General features: G+C 44.6%; 1 protein-coding gene across 3 annotated transcripts; it reads left to right on the top strand.

Annotated features, from left to right (window-relative positions):
• Positions 1 to 6438: 6438 nt before the first annotated feature.
• CBLN2 (cerebellin 2 precursor) lies at positions 6439 to 11537 on the top strand. Of its 3 annotated transcripts, none has more exons than XM_072851318.1 (3): positions 6439 to 6782; positions 8958 to 9077; positions 9350 to 11536. In XM_072851318.1, exons 1-3 carry the CDS (start codon positions 6462 to 6464, stop codon positions 9545 to 9547), a joined length of 639 nt encoding a protein of 212 aa, XP_072707419.1. In that variant the 5' UTR covers positions 6439 to 6461; the 3' UTR covers positions 9548 to 11536. The 3 variants fall into 3 exon arrangements, with proteins under 3 accessions (XP_072707419.1, XP_072707420.1, XP_072707421.1); XM_072851319.1 differs by having other exon boundaries at positions 6459 to 6782; positions 10377 to 11537; XM_072851320.1 differs by lacking the exon at positions 8958 to 9077 and having other exon boundaries at positions 6459 to 6782; positions 9350 to 11537.
• The last annotated feature ends 7438 nt before the right edge of the window (positions 11538 to 18975 follow it).

Raw genomic sequence — 18975 nt, 5'->3', positions numbered from 1 at the left:
GACATAAGTGTTGAACATGCAGACCACATAGGTGACTGCATGCACATTGTCTGAACATTTCTGATTAGTATATGCTTACAAAAAACGATCTCTCTGCACCATTTTTTTCTACTGATATGACATCTTCATCTCTAAATTCTCCCAAACAAACCTGAGTGGCCTGAAAATGTGTTGGTCACAGAGGCTGGTCATAGAGTCAGAACATGATATGAGAAAAAAAGGCACTACAAAATAACTTTAATCTCAAAAATTATTAATCCACTCTCCTCCTGGAGCTGAAGTTCCATGAAATGAGAGGGATTAAGCAGAGTATGGTGGCATGTTGCTAAGTGCTAGCCATTTCACTGCAGGAGCTATTTGTCAAATGTATCTGGTACAGTATGTAAGGTAGTGGCATTACAAACTTGTCTTAAAAGAGTGCATTTAAATATCACTGCACAAGCATATGTAAGAGCTCTGGTACCACTACAAAGTTATGCAGTATTTCATGTCTATTTCATCTCTATGGGGTGTACAAGACTGTATTTAACAATATTTTAATAAAATAATTGTCACACAAAAATTTTATTGAAGGCAAGCTTTGACAATGGTTCAATAAGTTTGGACATCTGAAGAAAAAGTATTGTCCAAGTAACTGTGAATGTTAAGATATGACATTCAGAGATCCAATCTGATATTAAACAGTATTAAGTCAGAGCTCTATGATGAATTATATTCTTGCAATAAAGAATATTCTAATGTATTATTCTTTTTTTGTTATATCATGCTTTCACTATTTATTTAATAAACCATTAGAAATTAAAGATATCTTACAGAAGAAAATAAAGTTTCATGTTCCAAAACAGACTGCTGTCTTGGGTTGTTGTGATATTTTTGCAAGAACAAATAAAACATTCTTGAGGAATTACATGTTTTTTCAATGTGTAAAATCTCATGCAAATATTTCTGAAATTATATCAGACATGATATTCCATATGAAGGTGGGTCATGCAAGACTTCCGTCTATAGTCCTGACCTTCCTATGAGGGGAGACCCTTTGCAATTGAGAACTGACACCTCAGAAACACTCATGATTAATCTTCCTTTGCAGGAGAAAATACAACTGCCTTGGCTGATGTGTGAAGCAGTAAGGCTCAGAAGCTAGAAAAGAAGTTTAAGTATCTCTGTGAATGAACTCTAATTTATTAGGTAATTTTTTCTGTGTCGTGTATACTTGAGAATGTTGTGCATGTTGTCAACAGAGAGTTATATATTCTTTGCCATAGCTGGTAGCTATAAGGTAATCTGCCCTAGTGCCCTGATACGATAGAGAATGAACTAGTGATTTGAATTTACAAAGCATTCTTTTAGTCACACTGATGGTCAAATTTAACACGGGCTGCTCACACAGAGGCTGGATATACCTCAGTTGATTTAACAACAACTTGTTGTTAATATGGAGGTCATCACTGGATAGGTACAGAAGACTACACTTCCTCTACCAGCACATTAAATTTCAAAGGTATGCTTGTAAAGAAAAAAGAATCAGATTTATTAAATGCCATTTGTTTACAATTTACAGTAAAATTGTTTTTTCAAGGCCACATAACCCATGAAGACTATGTTTAGTGATTTAAATGGTAGCCTATTTAATAAATGAGGACTCAGTCTTCTGCACCTTGGCCGATCATGGAAGTGTTTTTGTGTCCCTGTCACTAACTTGCCCTAATATTAGAGGTAGGCAAAAGTACGTTTCACATCAAATGAACATTTCTTCTTTCCCTGTATTCGTATATGTAACAACCAGATAATACATGCAAATATCTGTGAAATAATTTCAGGAACAGATATGTGAGTATTTTCTTTTGAAAAGAAGTGTCCCATTTTGTTAGGCATTGATGTAAATAATGTATAGGAAACACTTGGGAGCTGCTGATCAAAATACCTTTCTCTAGATAACTTGATTTAGTAGATGAGACAAAAAGCTTTTCCCCTTGAAGCTGTTGGCTTAAACGAGTTCAAGGTGAGTGCTAGCTTATGGAAAGCTCCAAAGAAATGAGCGGTTTAATTTCTTGTAGAACTCCCACACCATCAAGTTCAACATGTCCCTGGTAGAAATGTTTGTATTCCTAACAGTCTTGGCAAAGTGATGAAAAACGTCATGAGCTAGATTACACACTATTCTTTTCCAACTACAACTAACTCTTTGAGCTCAAGAAAGAGGACTGCGAATACCTTATCTGCTTATTTACTTTAGAAGCTACATTTTCTGAAGTCACTCCATAATTGAATGAACTGCATTTCCCTACATTAATAATTTCAAAATCTGTATTTTCAGCCTTGCCACTCACAAAAAAAAGGAAAGACACAGAAATAATTCCGCCAGCTCCATAACTTCAAGAAGGCTGCAGGTTTATCCCATTAACGACAGTATTTAATTAGAAGTAATGCATGGAACTGTTTTCTAATAAACACTGCAAAGTTCATATAATTAGATATTTTATTAGGAATAAATATTCTTATTTTGTTATTCCCCCTTTCCATTCATGCTGTACTGATTTGTACTGATAGTTCTTTTGCTAGTTAGCTGTCTAAGGAGAAGGGGGTTTCTGTACGTGTGGGATTAATTCCTTGTATTAAAAGAGAGGCAAGATTTCATCTGTTTTTCTGTGGATGCACATTGGATTTAAGGGCTTTTCAGTTCCCTTCAGTTCTTATGCTCATCTTTCTGGGAAGTAGCAGGCAGAAGTGATGACATGCCATCATTCCCTCACCACCGGGCCTAACATTATAAGTCATATAAAACAAGGAACAAATCTTTTGGCTCTGCTTTCATTCCTTGTTTATACAACAGAGTCATAATCAATGAGTAGTCTGATCTAAAGAGAAATAATAGCAGCTCCCCAGTGTACCAGACCCATGCAAGATTGAGTGTTGATGTCTTCTGGAGGAATTTCTGTGGTCCTTTTCACTGTCTTGCAGAATAGGTGCTGCCTTACAGCCACAGTCTGGTTCCTGCTCTGATTTCTGATACTTTTAATGCACGACACTTTTCAGCTTTCTACTCTCCATGCTTGAACTCAGGAAAAAGACCATTAAACACAAGTATTTCAGGCTTAGTATAAAATTCTAATTTGAAACAAGGAGCTCTGAGTTAGGAATTCCCTGCACACTGCTTAGCTGCGATTTCAGGGCATGATTAATTTCTTGGTGCAGATCATCAGGCAGACACCCACAGGGGTTCCTTACTTGTGCTTAAAGCAGAAGATTGAAACAGAGGAGTGCTCACTGATAGATGAGATCGTAATTTTACTATTGAGATACACCTGCAAATTTTTCTCCATATCAAGAGCTAACATTTAGATTTATATGCAGTTTTCTGACATGATCCTTTCAGATGCTGAAGTCTGAGTATCAGGATCTCTAGGAAAACGCCATATGCAACCAGAAAACCAATTTGCGACAGAGAGAAATGCATTGAAATGCAACGCTTTTTCACAAAACTTCATTGCCAGAGCTTCGCCTTACCCTCCCTCGCATTGCTGCTAATCTCTCAGCAGCAGCCACACGAGCTGAGACGCACGAAACGTTTGCGGCCAGTCATATCTGATGATAACCTTGACCGTGACATACATCATCATTACCGCTCCGTAACGCAGGAGGTACCCGCGAGCGCAGCGCGCCCGGGCCCTGCAGGCAGCGAGAGGCGGCGGCAGCCACTCCGTTCCTCGGCCTAACGCTCTGCCCTTTGGGATCTTCCCTCCCGCCCTTGCCGGGGTGCCACCCTCGCTCCCTCCCTCCCTCCCTCCCAGCCCCCGGCGGCCCCGCGGTCCAGGCTGCCCCGCCCCGCCCAGGGCGCGCCGCCGCGCGTCGCCGCCAGGTGGCGCCCTGCGCCCGCTCTTGGCGCGGAGCCGTGGGCGGGGCTGGGAGCGGGTCCCGGTGCGGGAGCGGGAGCGGGTGCGGGAGCGGGTCGGCCAGCGGCCGGGGAGCGGGTCCTGGGCCGGGAGCGGGTGCGGGAGCGGCTCGGCCAGCGGCCGGGGAGCGGGTCCTGGGCCGGGAGCGGGTGCGGGAGCGGCTCGGCCAGCGGCCGGGGAGCGGGTCCTGGGCCGGGAGCGGGTGCGGGAGCGGCTCGGCCAGCGGCCGGGGAGCGGGTCCTGGGCCGGGAGCGGGTGCGGGAGCGGGTGCGGGAGCGGGAGCGGGTCGGCCAGCGGCCGGGGAGCGGGTCCTGGGCCGGGAGCGGGAGCGGGTGCGGGTGCGGGAGCGGGAGCGGGTCGGCCAGCGGCCGGGGAGCGGGTCCTGGGCCGGGAGCGAGAGCGGGTGCGGGAGCGGGTCGGCCAGCGGCCGGGGAGCGGGTCCTGGGCCGGGAGCGGGCCGGGCAGAGGGTGCGGGTCGGGGAGCGGAGCCGCCCCGGGAAGAAGGATGAGCCGCCGCCGAGCGCTGGGCGCCGGGGTGCGGGAGTGCGGGCACGGGAACGCGACCTTTCGGGGTGCGGTGCGCAGCCTTACTGCCTGAAGTGCCCCAAAGAACGTGTCCTTTTTAATCATTATTATTCTTTTTATTATCGTCATTATTAAAGTCTATGAATTCCAAATAGCTTCCAGTTAGTGATGCTGCGCGGTTCGGCCGCAGCAGTGGCCCGTTAGCGCTAACGTGTCGGTAGCGCGTTTGTACAGGGGCGACTCAGCCCGACGGGTTTCAGTAGACATAAGGGGGGTCGAGGGGGTACGGCTTTTCCCGGCCGCCAGTAACACCCTGCGGCGGGGCGCCCCGGAGAGGCCGTCCCAGTGGGAGCCCCGTGCCCCGTCGCGGCTGCCCGCGGTGTGCGGGGTCGGGGTGCGGGTCCAGGGCGCGGGGTGCCTGGCCAGGGCAGGGGCTGGGGTGCGGGAACGCGGGGGGGCCGGGGCCACGCTCCGTTCCGCTCCCGGCGCCTGAATACCTGCCGGGTGCGAGTGTGTATCTGTGTGTGTGTGTGCGTGAAGAGGGGAGGAGGGAGGAAGTGGGGTGGTGGTGGTAGCGGCTGGGGGGGGATTATTGGCAATGGGCGGGAGAGAAAGAGGCGACTCCTGTTTCCTTTTCTTTCTGCCAGCGCAATCTCGGCTCATTTTCTCTAAGCAATACAAGTTCACGGACGAGCTACCCAGCCAGCCCTCCTCTCCCGTCATGGACCTCCCAGGTAAAAAGATCGTTCCCCTCCCCGCCGGCTGTTCCTTTTGCAAAATACGATTTTAAATGACAGCAATAACAAGATGCGGGTTTAGGGCAGCGGGAGAGATGCCTCGGGGGAAGTGTAGGGGGGATTTCCCAGCAGCGAGATCTCGGTGTGTTCTGGTGAGCGGGGAAAACTGAGATGCAACTTCCCAGGGAGACGCCGGGTGAGGTTTTGCCTCCTGCGAGGTGTGTGCATGCCGGGGTGGGAGCTGGGGAATGTCTAAGCCGGTCGCTTCCTTCCTGAGAGTTTAGGGAGCCGCCGGGCTCGGCGGCAGCGGGGGTAGCCCGGCATGGGGGACAAAGCATAGGGAAGTACAAGCCGGTGCTCGAGCACAGCAGCCCCCGGGCGGGGAGGAGGGCGGCGGCGGCTCCCAGAGCCCGGCCGGGGCAGCGCCGCGGCGGGGGCGCGGGCTTCGGGGGCCCCCAGCCCCCGCGAACCCTAGGGATAGCGGAGCAGCTCCAGCGAGGCGGAGAAGGGGCATTAACAACAACAACAACAATAATAAAATCTCCTTCCGGAGTGGCTGGGGCGCTAGGAGACCGGCATAAACCCGGCTCGCAGATGTAGTAAAAAGTGGGGCCGTGGGAACTAGCCGGGTTTTGGAGACCCCGTCGGCTGTGGGGGTGGAAAGGGACTGTCCGAGACGCCCACAGGGAGCTCCACCGTGGGTTCAGGGACGAAATCTGCCGCTCTGTCCCCCTCCCGCCTCGAAGTACGGCTGGGGCTGCGGGACCCCCCGCTGCTGGGGGACGGGAGAAAGAGGAGACGCGAGGAGACGGCGGGCAGCGAGGTCTCTCCCAGACCTGTTGTGCCGGCTGGGGCGCCCGGGGCGGGGCGGGGGGGAGCCCGCGCCGTCGGGGTGCTGCCGGGCGGCGCAGTGCTGCCGGGCGGCGTGGTGCCCCGCTCCTGCCCGCCCGGTTCCCTGCTTCACCGCCGCCTTTGCCCTTGCCAGGCTGCTGCGCGCCGCCCGCCCTGTGAGGAGGCTCCTTCGTCCCGCGCGGAGGAGGAGGAGGAGGAGGAGGCGGAGGAGGAGGAGGAGGAGGCGGCGGCGGAGGAGGAGGCGGCGGCGGAGGAGGAGGAGAAGGGGAGGAAGGCGCGGCCCCAGCCGCCGCTGCCCAGCCGCCGTCCCGCAGAGCGCTGGCCGCAGGGCGTCGCGGCGGCAGCAGGCGCGCAGCCCCCTCCGCCTCCCCGCGGCCGCCCGCCCGCGGCGGCGGCGGCGCGGGGCGCCCGCATGGCGGCGGCGAGCGGGAGCGGCGGCGGTCCGGCGCTGGGCATGGGGCGGCGGCGGCGGGGGGCGCTGCCGGAGCCGGCGGGCGGCTGCTGCTGCTGCCTGGCGGCGGCGCTGCCGCTGCTGCTGCTGCTGCTGCCCGCCGGGTGCCCGGTGCGGGCGCAGAACGACACGGAGCCCATCGTGCTGGAGGGGAAGTGCCTGGTGGTGTGCGACTCCAGCCCCTCGGCCGACGGCGCCATCACATCCTCCCTGGGGATCTCGGTGCGCTCGGGCAGCGCCAAGGTGGCCTTCTCGGCCACCCGCAGCACCAACCACGAGCCCTCCGAGATGAGCAACCGCACCATGACCATCTACTTCGACCAGGTCAGCCGCCGCCTGCTTTGCCTTCGCTGCTCCCCACCCCCGCGCCGGCCGGCCCCTCGCCTCCCTGCGCGGGTATCCCCGCCCCTAGCCCCCCGTGACTACACGCTTCTTTTCGTTCTTGCTCCCCTTCCATCTTTTCATCCTGACCCACCCGCTCAATAGCAGTTTTACAGCTCAACTCCCTAGAAAGAGTTTGGGATGTTCTTTTAGGTGGCTGTGGGGTTTTGCTGGGGTGGTGATGGGGTGGGAAGGGGGGACGCTGACTTCTTGTCCGGTCCCATGGCTAGCACGGAGAGTGCTTCAACCTGTGAGCGCCTCGGACGCTTACGGGGGTGCCTTGCAGCCGAGGATTGCCCCGGGCAGTCAGGGACGACCCGAGGGGGAAGGGTGTGCGTCCCCCTTCGGTGCTCCGTCGGAAATGGTGATTTTCAGGGAGAGGGGAGGACAGAGATTTACCGATGGGGAGTCGCCGGATCTGCCTGTTCCGAGCGCATTTGGCAATGTTACAGCATCTCTCAGGGGGAGGGAGGGATGAGGAAGAAGCGGGTGTTTCCCGCGTTATCAAACGAGGCGAACGACGTCCCTGGTGGGTTATAACGGAGCGGTGTTATCCTGCACGGCATAACACCGGGCAGAGCAGCGGACAGCCCGGCCTGGGCGTCCTGCCCCTTCCCCGCCGCACTGCTTGCCTCCCGGAGCCCATGTCCCATCCTTCCTCTCGATTTTTGCGATGAAATTTACTTTTTTTCTACCGCCTCTGACTCCTGAAGTAGTATTGCAGAGTCAGCCAAAATTACCACATGTAAACTGTGTTATCTGGGGGGTTTTTTTTAATTGTCTGTCCGCCTGTCGTTCATCTGGCTACCTGTCCCTCCTAATGAGTTTGCACAGCTATTCCTCGCGTACAAGATCTCATAAAGTCAGATCAGTAGAGTGGGGGAAAAAAAAAAGAGCTTGCTTCATGTATAGCGTGTTTTAGACGCTTTACCCCACGATGCTCAGTTCTCAGGAGTTTGAAGGCGTTCGTTCCTCCCTCGGTGTTCCCACAATAAGGGATTCTTTTTTTATTCCCCTTTCTTGGAAACAATAGGGTTTGGCAATTTGCGAGGAAAGGCTCGGGATTTGGGGGGTTTGGGTTTTGGTTTTGTTTCCTCCTGCTTTGTAGTTTTCTCCATTGAAACAGAGGTTGTAGCCCGCAAAGCGGAGCGTGGCGGGGGCGGCCCAGGGGCGAGCACGGCGGAGCAGCCGGCTTGGGGCTCACCCGCTGGCCGCACGGGAGCTCCACGGGCCCGCGGGTTTTTCTCCCCTCGTTACCCGTGCCTTTTGAGCCAAATCAGGCTGCCCGTCGCTGGAGCCCCGAAAGGGAGCGAGCGGATGAGCCGGGGCCGGATCCCCGTCAAATCGGCGGGCTCCGCACCGCCAGCCTCTGCGGGGGCAGGATGCGGCCGCCGCTTCCGAGTGAGGCTTTGCACATCTGCCGGAGGGCTCAACTCTTTTTTCTTTGTTTCAAAAGACATCGAAGTATATGACAAATTAAGATTGTTGTCCGATTGTTAGCCGCCTGAGGAGGGTGCAGGCCAGGCGGCACAGCCCTCCAGAGGGACAGAGAGGCGTGAGCTGGCAGATGTTGCTGTTGCTGAGCATCCCCTCTCCTCATTCGCCCCTCTCTGCAGTACGCTTTTAGTTCTATACCCTATTAAACTCGAGGGCAGGTCTGATTTCAGTAGTGCTAGCTAGAAAACACACATTTGCATTATGAGTTGATGAGTTTCGGGGGTTTTTTTCCTCGCTTCTTTCCCCTCCTTCCTTTCCTTCACTCCACCTCCCGCCCCCCCTCCCCGCTTCTGCCACCTTTGCTTTATTGACAGTGCAGTGTGGACATTTGCACTTCATCTAACAGGCTTTGGAGATCATTTTTGTGTAACTAAATCGTTTTATGAACTGTGATGCCTTTTAAATGCCTCTGTAACTTGGCTCCTTTCCCCTGCAGTGCACTTTTAATTGTGCTGCAAATGCCATTTCGACTAGGCTTTATATCGGTCATGGACCTCATGTCAGATTTTCACTGGCGCTTTTCTAAGGTGGGGCCTGATTTCTCTCTTTCTCTCTCTCTCCTTTTTTTTTGTTTTTTGTTGTTGTTGTTTGTTTTGGTTTGTTTGTTTGTTTACTTTCCAGGTATTAGTTAATATTGGCAACCATTTTGATCTTGCTTCCAGTATATTTGTAGCACCGAGAAAAGGGATATATAGTTTCAGTTTCCACGTGGTCAAGGTCTATAACAGACAAACCATCCAGGTGGGTTGTGATCTAAAGAAGATGCTTTTTTTTTTTTTTTTCCAAATGCTCCTTTCTAGACACTAAGGTGCATTTACAAAACCAGCAAGTGTAGAACGAGACTGTAGGTTATTTTGGTTAAAGGGATCTGTATGCATGGCAGAAATCACACATTGCTTTACCTTAATTCAACGTTGTTTCTAACCTGCACAAAAGTTCAGTGATATGCACAGGGCAAAAAAGTCATTGAGAGTGTTGAGAAAACTCAGATTCTCTCTCTTTGCACTTTTTAGGTAAGTTTAATGCAAAACGGCTACCCAGTGATTTCAGCTTTTGCAGGGGATCAGGACGTCACCAGAGAAGCAGCCAGCAATGGGGTCTTGCTCCACATGGAAAGAGAAGACAAAGTGCATCTCAAACTGGAAAGGGGTAACCTCATGGGAGGGTGGAAATATTCAACCTTTTCTGGCTTCTTAGTCTTTCCACTATAAAAGAAGGCCAAATAGGAGACAGATCCATGAGCTGGAGCAAGGATTCAGTCGTTAACAACACCCTGAACTTGGCAGCACATGACAATATTTCCAGTCACCCCGTCAGACTGTCATGGTAGAAGAATGATAACCTTCTAAACTCCAACATTTGCTTTGAATATTGACAATTCCTCGGGAACCTGCGCCTCTAATTAGTTTTAGACGACAGTGATCTTTAGGAGAAATGAAATTATCGACCTGAGCAATTTGTACCTGTGATTGTAAAGTCAATTTCGGATTTTATTGTTGGGATCATTGACTTTCTTATTATTTTTTATTTTTTCCTCTCTTTCATTTTTTCCTCTTTTTCTTTCTCTTGTTGTTGTCCCAATGAGACAAATAACCCGGACCACACAATTGCTTTGTCAAAGGCTCGCTCGAGAGCCAGAAGAATGAAGTGTTCAGCCCAATGAGTTGTTCTTTTCATGCTTTATTTCTTTGTGTTGTCTAGCCTTAAGGAAAAAAGAAAAAAAAAAGAAAAAAAAGAAAAAAAAGGAAAAAAAAAAAAAAGAATGGCTTCAGTCTCAGTCCTGTATTTTTCTGGGGGAGGGGGATTCTGGACATTACTGTGTCAAGAAGTGCTTTATCCAGTGAAGCAAAATTTGCACGATTGGAACCTTATTTGTTTTGTGTTGTTCGTGTTTTTCATCGACTTTTTCTTTTTCCTGATTTTTGTTTGTGTGTGCTAAAAATGTAAGCTAGATTGATCTATAAGACACAACAAACCACATATATACCCTGTAGCTCTAAGTAAAGCTAACCAGTGAACAATTCTGTCTGCACTTTCCAGCTGATCTTTATAGACCTATTTAGAGAGAGAGAGAAAGAGAGAGAAAGAGCGAGAGAGCTACATGATCCTGCAATTACAATCTGGAAACCGGTAAAGGAACTGACATTTCTGAATTGTCCTGACATTTCTAGAAGCAACAATGGAGGCTTTGAATATCTTCTCTGACCATACCTGAAAATATATCCTTTCTTTGCATTACTGAGCGTATTTTGGGTGCTTTTATCTGATATTTATTTGATGTATTTGTCCACTAATGCTTGAGTACACATTGTGGGAGCACGGAGAGATGGCAGAGCAAACTCTTCCAAATTAAATAAAACCATCTCTGCTTGACCTGTCCGTGGCAAGTATCGGAGGAGTTGCCACTAGCGACTTTGACAGCCTTTGGGAGAGGGGCCTCAGAGGATCAGCAAATGCACCAGAAGTTGCACGGGTGTCGTGCATTTATTAGCCGTGTGTGCTCTTCCCAATATAAATAGCCTCAGAGTTCTGGGGGTGGACTGACATTGATATTGGAGGTTAGGAAAAGTTATTACCCGAATCAACAAGAGGTAAAATATCAGGCCAATGTCAATTGCATCCTTTTGCCTCATTCTCAATAAACAGATCTTGCTTCTTCACTTTTTAAATGAAGATTGGTGTTAGCGTGCTGAGGAAAATCTTGCTTGACGAGGTCCAGGAGGAATGTTTATATTATTTTATATGATTTTTATCTTCATTTATTTAATTTGAAATATTTCATCTTGCTATTAATCCCACAAGGGTGGATGTGTATAAGAATTTATTTTTGTCAAATTTACTCCTCTGCCACAAACAAATATAATGCAAAGGCATTTGCAGCAAATCGGTGGTAGCTATGTTGTATTTCAAAATTATGGTGGACGTGTCATTTTCATTGTAAATTTATCATTAAAGGGACAAAGTCAATTAAAGTCATATATTCTTAAAAAACCCCTTATCTGTGTTGCTTATGATACCTCAGATGACTAAAACGTAAGTCAATTTAATATTGAATATATTTGTGTATTTTCACCATTGATGCTGTTTGTTTGCTTTGGCGTTTTACTTTGCCGGTTACTGAATGAATGGGTTTCAGGTTTGTTTTTTAATGGGTTGCATTTTCTAGTTCCCCCTTGTGCATTGGCATGACTGCAATGTTTCTAGCTGCAAAATATCACAGGGCTATGTTTAAATACATGAAATAAAACCTGAGTCAGCAGCAACCTTTTTCTATTAAAATACAAAAATAGTTATGAAAACAGTTGTCTTCTTAATGGTAGATATTGTAAAACTACTTTAAGTTTTTGTGTTTAAAACTTGATCACATCTCTCAAGAAAATAGACACACAAGGTGGGTTCAAGGTCCCAGGTTTTCAGTTTCTATTACGTTTCCTCAGTCTTATTTTGAAATTCTGCCTGCCATAATCACTGTCCCATTTATCTCAGTTCATCTGGCTTGAATAAGGCAATGACATCTTAGTTCTGTCTCTCTTCTAAGCCAAATGAGGCCAATGACAAGGTTTTCCTTGGACATATTCTTGGAAGTTTCTTAAGCCACTGAAGCTGCAGAATCTGAATATCCAACTTCATGTATTCAAGTTCAGTAATTTTGACCATGCTTATTTTATAAAGCTAAATATGTGTATATGATAACCAATCTTCTTCTGAATTTCAAGAAAGTCTCTAATATACTGCCTCTCTCCCTCTTCTACTCATGTGTCCTTCATGCTAAGCTATAGAGTTAGTTTATATAACTGTTATATAAACAGTTAAATTAAATGGTAAATTGACAGTAAATTCTTATTGTACACTAATTACAATCATGGTGCTTTTTTTTTCTTAATGTTCTTTGCAATATTTATTCCCTTTCCCCTTTTACTTAATTTTGTATTGGAGTTTGAGAAGGTGCAATCTACTTGTCATTGGAAACAGCAGACGTTTTGATATACATATAAGGTGTGGATATCATTATATAGTTTATGTCAGAGGGGGAACATGTACAACAGCAGCACTGTAGAATGCAACAAAAAATATTCGGTGAAACCACTTAAAGGAGCCTCCCAGCAGATTAAGAGTAGGCTTATCTAAAGTAATTTATATAAATGAATTGATTGGGTAACATTCAGAGTTGGTGTAAATTTAATGTTGAGGGGCACCATGAGAGTTAATAAGTGTAAAACACATATGGTAGTGAAGGAGGCCAATGGCACAAAACCGGCTCTGATTCCTGTGGAATAACACAATATTCCTTCCAACAGCTTTCAAACTTTCTCATAAGCTGCTGTGTAACACGATCATAAAATATTCCTATGAAAACACTGTCTGTTTGACTGTTTCCCTTCCAGGGAACAATCTTCACCTGGGTGTTTTTGGGAACCACTCTTTTAGTGTTTCTTCCGCATACTTTTCACAGGGTAGAAACCGGGACCTGTATTAGGAATAATAAATACTCATCATATGCTTTGTTGCCTTCCTCTAGGTTTTTGAGTTTTATATCCACAGTTTGAACACGGTCTTGCAAAAACCTATGTGCTCTTACCTCCCCCTGAGGCAGTGGGTGTGACAGATGTGCAGTGTCCCTCATTACTGGTCAGCATCTTGCAAGCTGGATCTGTTTATTTTGGGTGGGAGGAGGAGAGAGACAGAGACACGAAACGAGGTAGTTGTTTAGAAGTTACACAGTGTTTGTTGGCTGTGACTTTTTTAACTTTTAAAAAGAACATTTTGTTTTTATTGACCAAATTTGTATCTTGGACAATCTGTCAAAGTAGAAGATAGGCTAAAATGACTTGTTTACTGATGGAGTTATTCAGAAATAGCTGAAAATGGTTTCATGTCCTTGTAATGTGACATTCATTTCTGGAATAGGCAGGGTCACAGGTAGCATCGTTTAAAAATAGCTGTTATAATTAATAGTCTGCTTCAATCCAGGATAACTTTCTAGTGTTAACAAGCACTCAAAAATCAGTGTCATTAAAATACTTCATAATTTTCATGGGTAATGACTTGTCAGCTAAAGTCCATTAAACAGTTATACATAACTAAAGAAAAACAATTGATTCACCTGTTTTTATTTATTGTTGAAAGGCCAAGGAATGTCTTTGAGACAATGCATAATTTCTAGATTTGGAACCACACACTGTCTTGAACAATTGTTCCAGGATCATGTTTGATGAGATGAGTCATGCCCATTTTTAATCATGGTGGTAAATAATAATGATTCATTGTAAAATAGCCATTTTCTTAATGGAGCAGATTCTTTTATTTGACTTGTCTTCATCTGTCAGAATGCTCAAAACAGAACTTTATGATTCCTGGCCACCTGTTAACTAGATCACATTAACAGGCTATAAACTCCTGAGAACTATTGATACCCATCGCGACTATAGTTAGACACAGACTAGGTGGCTGGGCAGATGATAGGCAAACCTTTTGATCACCTACTTATATAATCAAGTATCAGCAAATAGTAAAATCATAGTAAAATAAATATATTGTCATTTCAACGAAGAGGCTAATCCTGTTTTTTTTACTTGCTTCAGTAAAGTCCATTCCTCTATAGAGGAGCTTATGAAAAACGTCAATAGTATTTGGCCTGAATTGTAGGGTTTGGATTTTGGTAATGATCTACTGTTACGTTTACTTTAAAAATCAGTGACAATAATCAGTGCAAACCCTTAGTTAACACAATAATCGTTTTTCAGTTTAAATGTATTTCAACACTAATCATAATTCTGATAATGTAATCAAAATCCTACAAATATAATTTGAACGCATGTTTTAAATCCATTCTCAAAACAGTAAAGTTTACGGTCTTATCCAATATAATAATGCACTCTTTTCTTATTAGCCATTATCAATAAAATCCAAAGACCACTAATTGTATTTTATACTATTTGAGTGTAATAATGAAAATACACTTCACATACCAAGTATATCTAACATAACCCATTTCTTCCTAGGTAATATACATTAAAGTATTTTGTGAATCCCCTCTGCTATTCATCAACAAAATAAAGGTGCCTAACTTGCTGGGTCTCTGCAGATTACATACCACAAATAATATAAATAATAGCCTAACAAAGCATGGAGAAGCAAATAATGAGTACTATTATGAATTCTGCATTAAAAAAAAAAACCTTCATCAACAGAAATTCAGGTCATATTGACAAATGCTTTAAAATTCAGGAAATACTAAAGTTAAGTTTTAAACTAATGTTACTGACTGATGCTACTTCCATTGTAATAATGAAGTGTTATTTTTACTATGGGAATCTAAAAAATAATTTAAGTTATTTTGTGAGATCAGCTGTAATAAAAGACTCTTGTTCAGAGTATTGATATAATGACTCAACAGAAACATAATATATTTATTTAAATTAATTAAAACTACTTCTTTGAAATACTTTTATTTCTCTGTGTATGAATATACACACACGTGCATAAATATATATATGTACGCATGCATGTAAAACATGCATTTTTAGCTAGGAATGGATTGAGAGAGAGCTGACTTTTTTCCATAGAGTTTGGCCTTCCTTTCTCTGAAGCATCACCCCAACAAATTAATTGTTATTTTATTTATTGTCATTCTAAACCTAAAATTGTTTATCTTTGCTTACATCTAAAAGTACACAGAGTAATAGCAAACGGCAGTATACATTTCAGTGCTGAGAGCTGCCACGGTTTAGGTAATATTAGGGTAGAGTGAAGCATAGAGTTATTAATAAAAGACTTTCATTGCCTCAAGTTCTGTTGAAAGCTTTTGTGACAAGTGAACCTATAGTGCTGTGTGGGAATTGCTTCAAAGCATCGGATGGGGATATCACAGACTAGAGGTTCAATTTGTCCTACTGACACTGGATGGGAAACCTGTGATACATATTGTAACTGAAAGAGAAAATATGTCCCTCTACTTAGTTGTTTAGCAACAATAATCCTTATATGCTGACTTAATTTTGGTTGTGTAACTGTTTTCTGTATAGAGATGCATTATATTGTCACATATCAGAACTAAGAATACAGTGACTTCAGTGGATAAAGGATAAGGTGTTTTCCAACTTTGTATATGTTCACTAGGAGAAATAACCAAGCACAGAACTTATGTTGCTCCTACAGGCTTTTGTGCCAGAGAAAATATGTAAGAAATTACTTAAAAAAGAATCTTTCAATTTCTCTTAAATTATTTATTGTTACCAACAGCAGAATTTTCTCACCCTGTTCATAATAGTATGACTGGGAGTATTTTAGGATGGAGTTTAAATGTGTATAGCTAGACTCTCTTAATGGCTGGCTTCTTGCCTATGCTAACTTTTCTGGAGAGCTATGTGTTCTCATTAGACTTTATAAATCTCTCTAGATACAATTGTCCCTTAATCCTGACTGTCTAGTAAAACTGGTCTTCCCTAATTACTTCACCTGGGTAGGGAAAGCATCAATTTTTCTTCTTTGCAATGGTTTCTATTGTTTTCTTATAGTACATGGACTGTGCTAAAACTATTCAGTAGAGAAAAGGAGATTCCCACTGCACTTGCCTCTCTAAGACACTTTCATTTCTCTTATCCTGCCCTCTCTTACCCTTTCATTCATATGTCAAAGGCTCCTAATGTTGAATTTTTTAAGAGTATTTTTTAAAATAATGCTTTTCCATTCATAACTGTGTGAAACCTTGTTCATGCAAAAAGATGGCAGCTTTAGTTGGCTGCTCACAAGTTATCTCATCCCTCAGTTCTGCAGCCAGAACTCTCAGATAGGGGAACCCAGTCTAGTTAAGAAAAAATAGAAATCTAAATAAATTGAAAAAAAAAAAAAGAGTGGGAAATTGGTGAATTTACCACGAATCAGTGATTTCTGGTAAATATTTTGATCCCATTCAGTCTGTTGTCTCAGAGAGCATGATTTGCATAACCAAGTGACTTCGCACCTCTCTGTTTTCTTAAATCCATCTAAAATAACCCCATGAACAGGGATACTAGGAATCTCCCCTTTTTCTTTTACAGTCTGTTTAGAAAATACAGACCTTCTCATATAGGTGTTAGGGCACTGGACAAAAGTGAGAAACCAGATTTTCAAGTACCTGAGTGATCTTTTAACATAAACACCTTGTGAGAAAGAGAGAACAGTCTGCAGGAATCCAAGAGGAAGGGAAGAAACCTTCCTAAGAGACAGAAAGGTCGCTAACTTTTCTTTGCACACATACCAATCTCAAAAGCATATTGATACACATACGCACGTACATGTGTGAACCATGGCTATAAGTGACAAACATTTGTATGTAACTGTCCCAGAGTTCTAACTTTGATGTAATTAACAAAATTACATTAAAATGTGTATGCAATTTAGATGAGATTAAACATGCACATGTGATTAGTGATTGTACCAAACTGTTTATAAAGACAGTGGCTCAATACAGATATATTACACAGGGTATTCCACTCAAGCATGGAATGATGCACTACATAACAAATATCTAAGCTATTCCTTAGCAAACTTTACAAAATTATCTTTACAGAGCTATGACAGTCAGAGATCAGAGTGCAGCTAATACATTTCAAACCACTGGATATGTTATAAAAAGCTAGATAAACATTTTGGTATTTTTTGCTTCCCCTCAGTCAAGAAGTAGCTTACCTCCTGAAAATAGAAATGGAACCCCCATGCACTATATAGCATGATCTAATTTTTACTGGCAGTGAAAAGAGCCTTACTTATTTGCCTCCATGTCCAGATCCTCTTTAAGGCATTTGCCTGTTGCATGCCTTTTACCTGTGCACTAATGTTTTTCAGAGCTTCATAGGTTATGTCTGAACTAAGTGATTGAAAGTTGATTTGCAAGTGCACTTTAGCATGTTAAACCCATAAGCAGCAGGCTTTTTTACCACACTACTGATTGGCAGATTTACTGTAAATAAGGCTTAAAGTGTCTACATCATGCTTAGAAAGAGCCAGGCTCAGGGTATCTGTTGGATATAGGCTGTACTGCTGTACTCTATCCACGCCCAAGGCAGCCAGGTGCAGCGAAAGACAACTTCAGGCAACATTTAGTTGGCATGGCAAAGTACAGACTCAGTATCTCAAGAGCACACTGGTGCTGGACCAAAGATTGCAAATCACTGTATGCTTTATTGTAAACAGTATACGTAGTGAATGAATCTAGACTGAAAAATAAGTTCCCAGCTATATATAACTGCCCAATAATATAGATTTAATGATCTATTAAAAAAAATGTCCATAGGCTCTTGGGCAACTTACCATCTTGATGTTCCTGTTCCAGACTTACTCCCCAGTGTCACTGCCTTTCCTGTACTGGGAAACCAAAACTGAGCAGGATACTCCAGATGTGGTCACAAGTGCCAAATATGGAGAATCTTGATCTGCTGGCTATGCTCTTGCTAATACATCCAACTATGCAATAAAACTTTATTGCTGCAAGGCTGCACTGCTGACTGATGTTCCACTTGTTACCTCAGGATCTCAAATTTTTTTCTGCAAAACTTATTTCTATCCAGTCAGCCCCAAACAATACTGCTGCATGTGGATATTTCATCCCAGGTTTAGGACTTTCTGCTTGCCTTTGTTGAACTTCATGAGTTTCTGTCAGCCCAGTCTGTCAAAGTCCCACTGAACAGCAGCCCTGTTTAGCATATCAATTTCTTCCTCTAAATTTGGTTTCACCCACAGACTTGCTGAGGGTGCATTTCGCCCTGTCATCCAGGTAGATATTAAATGGTAGCAGCCCTAGTACTCACCTGTGAGGAAAGTCTCTAGTAACCATCTGGCAAATGGATTTCAAGCTGCTACCCATTACCCTTTGAGCCTCCTGATCCAACTAGTTTTCCATCCATCTTGTAGTCTATGCATCCAGTCCATATCTCTTTAGCTTGGCTACAAAGACACAATGGGAGACCATGTCGAAAGTCATTATAAAGTCAAGGTAAATAGCATGCCCTGTTCACCAAGCCAGTCATCAGAGAGGGCAATCAGGCTGGTCAGGCATTATTTTCCCTTTGTAAATCCATTGTGGTTGTTCCCATTCTTCTTCTTGTCTTTCATGTGCTTATGAATGACTTCCATATGCAGATTTGCTCCATAATCTTCCAGGAGACTGAAGTGAGGCTGTCCAGTCTCTAATGTCCCAGACCCTCTTTCTTGCTGTTCTTGAAGAGTGATGTGACACTTTCCATTCTCTAGTCACTAGGGACCTCTCCTCGTCACCTAGTTTTTGAAAGGTGACTTTGGCCAAGCTCCCTCATCAACATCAGATGTATCTCATGTGGTCTCATGAACTGCATAATCAATTTATTTGGTCAATTGACCCTTAACTAATTTTTCCCTACCATAGTACCTCAGTCTCTCAGACTATTCTGCCACTAGGCACAGAGAATTGGAAAGCTGAAGGGTATACCCTATCAGTAAAGACCTTGGCAAACAAAGCTTTGAACACCGCAATCCTTTCCATATCCTCATCACAAGATCCCCTGGCCTTCCTGTAAATATACTTACAGAGGTCTTTATTTTTGCCATTCACATTCCTTGTCAATTTCAATTGCAGCAGGGTTTTAGCTTTCCCAATTCCATGCCCAATCAATATTTTTAATCG

The sequence above is a fragment of the Ciconia boyciana genome, chromosome 2, assembly GCF_034638445.1.
Source record: "Ciconia boyciana chromosome 2, ASM3463844v1, whole genome shotgun sequence".
NCBI lineage: Eukaryota > Metazoa > Chordata > Aves > Ciconiiformes > Ciconiidae > Ciconia > Ciconia boyciana.
The sequence above is the reverse complement of the archived record's forward strand: the minus strand, read 5'-3'. Positions and strand labels throughout refer to the sequence as shown.

What these genes read in the sequence shown, in the direction of transcription:
- CBLN2 (XM_072851318.1), top strand. Translation starts at nt 6,462, where the DNA reads ATGGGGCGGCGGCGGCGGGGGGCGCTGCCGGAGCCGGCGGGCGGCTGC. An exon ending in TGACCATCTACTTCGACCAG is followed by an intron (nt 6,783 to 8,957) that starts GTCAGCCGCCGC and finishes TTTACTTTCCAG; the next exon opens with GTATTAGTTAATATTGGCAA. An exon ending in ATAACAGACAAACCATCCAG is followed by an intron (nt 9,078 to 9,349) that starts GTGGGTTGTGAT and finishes TGCACTTTTTAG; the next exon opens with GTAAGTTTAATGCAAAACGG.